General features: G+C 31.6%; 1 protein-coding gene across 1 annotated transcript; it reads left to right on the top strand.

Annotated features, from left to right (window-relative positions):
• Positions 1-1,456: 1,456 nt before the first annotated feature.
• On the top strand, positions 1,457-2,551 carry LOC131063419 (uncharacterized protein At1g66480). The gene is made up of 2 exons (XM_057997225.1): positions 1,457-2,206; positions 2,303-2,551. Exons 1-2 carry the CDS (start codon positions 1,634-1,636, stop codon positions 2,351-2,353), a joined length of 624 nt encoding a protein of 207 aa, XP_057853208.1. The 5' UTR covers positions 1,457-1,633; the 3' UTR covers positions 2,354-2,551.
• The last annotated feature ends 216 nt before the right edge of the window (positions 2,552-2,767 follow it).

Here is a 2,767-nt window from a genome sequence, read left to right as displayed (position 1 = left end):
GAATTATCAGTATAATGCATTTGAATTTACCATCAATTTATTTAATGAGGTATATGCATTTTCAATTCAATTATTATTTTCACCTAGAATATCAAATGTGTGTATTAATTCACCTACATATTAGTCACTAATATAAAAATTTCATTGTGTATTTGGATCCATTTTGCCAAAAACATTAAATCTGAATATGTTGGAGGAATCATTTAACCAATGATATTAAAATTTAAATATTTATGAGTATCTATTCACTAGTACTATTATAACTCCATGTTATTCATAAGATTCATAATTGTATGATATATCCTTGATACACCTAAAGTACATTTGAGGGAGTCTTTCATGATAGCTTATGGATCACTAATATCCTACGGCTTCTCCTTAAATGCAAGATTCCAATCATTTCATTGGGAATGTTCTTGTATGCAAGCCATCAAACAACTACCAATTTCTAAGATTTTTGTCTTTAAGAGTAGCAAGACTAAAATTTGAAAAGGTGGTATATGATTACACCTACAAATTTGTCTACGCAAACATATATTATCTAGGCCAAAAATGAAAAATCCAAAGAATCTTTACTAGCTCCATTCCAAAACCATGTTAATGATATTTAAAAACATATCTATTAGATTATCATAAATATATAAACAAATATAATAAATCAAACATTACAAATAATCATTTCCAACAAGATTCCAACTCAATATTAAAAAATAATTAATTAAAATATATAATTTTCCTCCAAAACTTATCTCTAAAGATTTGCCAAAATTAACAAAGTTTATCAAAGTAACCTAGCCTCTTTTCTTAATTAAAGAAGAACTTTCAGTCCACGTTATCAAATGAATATAAAATCTACACTCATTAACTAAAACATACAAATTTATGATTTAATGGTTACTTCTAAGACACCAACTTTAAACATTAATGTTTTCTTTTTGCAAAGATAAGAGTGGAAAGTAAACTATAAATTCTTATATCCAGAGTCGTTGAAGAACCTTGATTTTCAATGAGGCACACCTACGTGGGGGTCGGTATATATCACGTCAGTGAGTCTAATGACGACTTTGCAAACTCTCACTGAAAAAATTAAATATAAACACAAGCAGATGTCAAAGAAAACAAACAAACATATTCTATAATTACTGGAGTTTGACACCGTACTGAAACCCTAAATGCAGAAGACATCGAGAAGCAATGGACGTCAACATTTAACTAATTTACTTTGATTTCAAGCAATTATATTGTGGGAAAGTAAAACATTTTGAAGATATTGCGCAATTATGTTTCCTCTGTGAGGAAATCTCTACCCTCGCAATGATTCAACTGCGTGGGAATGACGATAAACTGACGTCATACCAGACGCAAAACTAACCTAACTTTTCTCATTCAACCCATAAATTCGATTCTTCTGTTGAGAGTTAGCAATCAAAAGAGATGGGTGTTGTTAGTTTTGAAGTTTTTGAATGTATTTAAGATTTCTGTAATTCATTGTCATGAATCAATCAATTGTATTTGTTTGATTATTTGATCATCAAACTTTCAATTATGTTTGTTTGATCATTTAATCTAAAAGTTCTTGTAATCTCTTGATTCAATAGAACGATTTATCCGATTTCATTTTGTATATCTTCCAATGGGTAATGCAGTTACATTATCAGTTGGGCACCGGAGGGTGAAGGTCATGAAGCTTGATGGGGAAGTTCTGAAATTCAAGCCTCCTGTAAGTGTAGAACAAGTTCTGGAAAACTACCCAAATCATGTTATATTGCATTCTGATGCAGTTCGCCATATGGGTGTAAGGGCCATTCCTTTAGAGGAATCAGTGCAACTCAGGCCAAAACAGCTTTATTTTCTTGTGGAGATGCCCAAGTTAACAGATCTCAGAGCGCCCACCCGGGTTCGATCCTCGATCAATATGAGCGCCAAATCAAGGTTGGAGACCATGCTTTTGAAGCGCCGATCCAATTCTGACATTGGTGCTCTCACTTGTTCTCCTGCTGTTTGTTCTTCGTCTGTTAATGGAGAAAATGGGGGGCCTGTTCGGCTTCAAGTTCGTCTGAGCAAAGCTCAGTTTGAGCAATTGGAGTCCCAAAGCAAGAATAGTTGTGAGACTGCAGAGAAGGTTCTGGATTTGTATCTTACTGATGCAGAGGCCCAACAGATTAATGGATCCACAAGTTCTGTTAGAATGTACCCTAAAGCTGAGGTAATCCATCTGGTTGGTATTTTATAGCCACTTTTGTTTTGCATTTGTTTATGATCTTCTGAACTTGTCGTTGAGATTTTGTTTTGAATGATGCAGGAAAGTCGAGTTAAGATCAGAAGTAATTTTCAAAGCACTGAAGTTTTCTGAAAGATTTGGACATTATGATTTATCTTTGAGAGCTTGCACTGCCAACATTTTCCTAAAATTTGGTGGAATTAGGTTGAAGAAATTAACCTGGAACTGAAAAGAGAGTTTAATTTTGTAAAATTGGTTTTGGTGATGCTGGATTCAACTATTTTCATTCTTCAAATAATAATTTATATTTGTATCACTTATTTATAATGATAAAAAAATTGGGTTAAATTTGTGTCGATTTCATTGTAATGTTTCATTTTTGTTAGGAATGTTGTGAATGCAATTTTTGGAATAGATTAATTTAATTAATATTTTCATTATAATTATTTTTTATTTGATTTATATATTTTATTTTCTACTTTATGATAGTAGTTTTATATCACTTAAATTAAATAGTAAGTAGCTTTTTTAGTTAACAAATTCATT

The sequence above is a fragment of the Cryptomeria japonica genome, chromosome 10, assembly GCF_030272615.1.
Source record: "Cryptomeria japonica chromosome 10, Sugi_1.0, whole genome shotgun sequence".
In the NCBI taxonomy this organism is placed as follows: Eukaryota; Viridiplantae; Streptophyta; class Pinopsida; order Cupressales; family Cupressaceae; genus Cryptomeria; species Cryptomeria japonica.
Note: the sequence above shows the minus strand (reverse complement) of the source record. Positions and strands in the feature narration are given on the sequence as shown.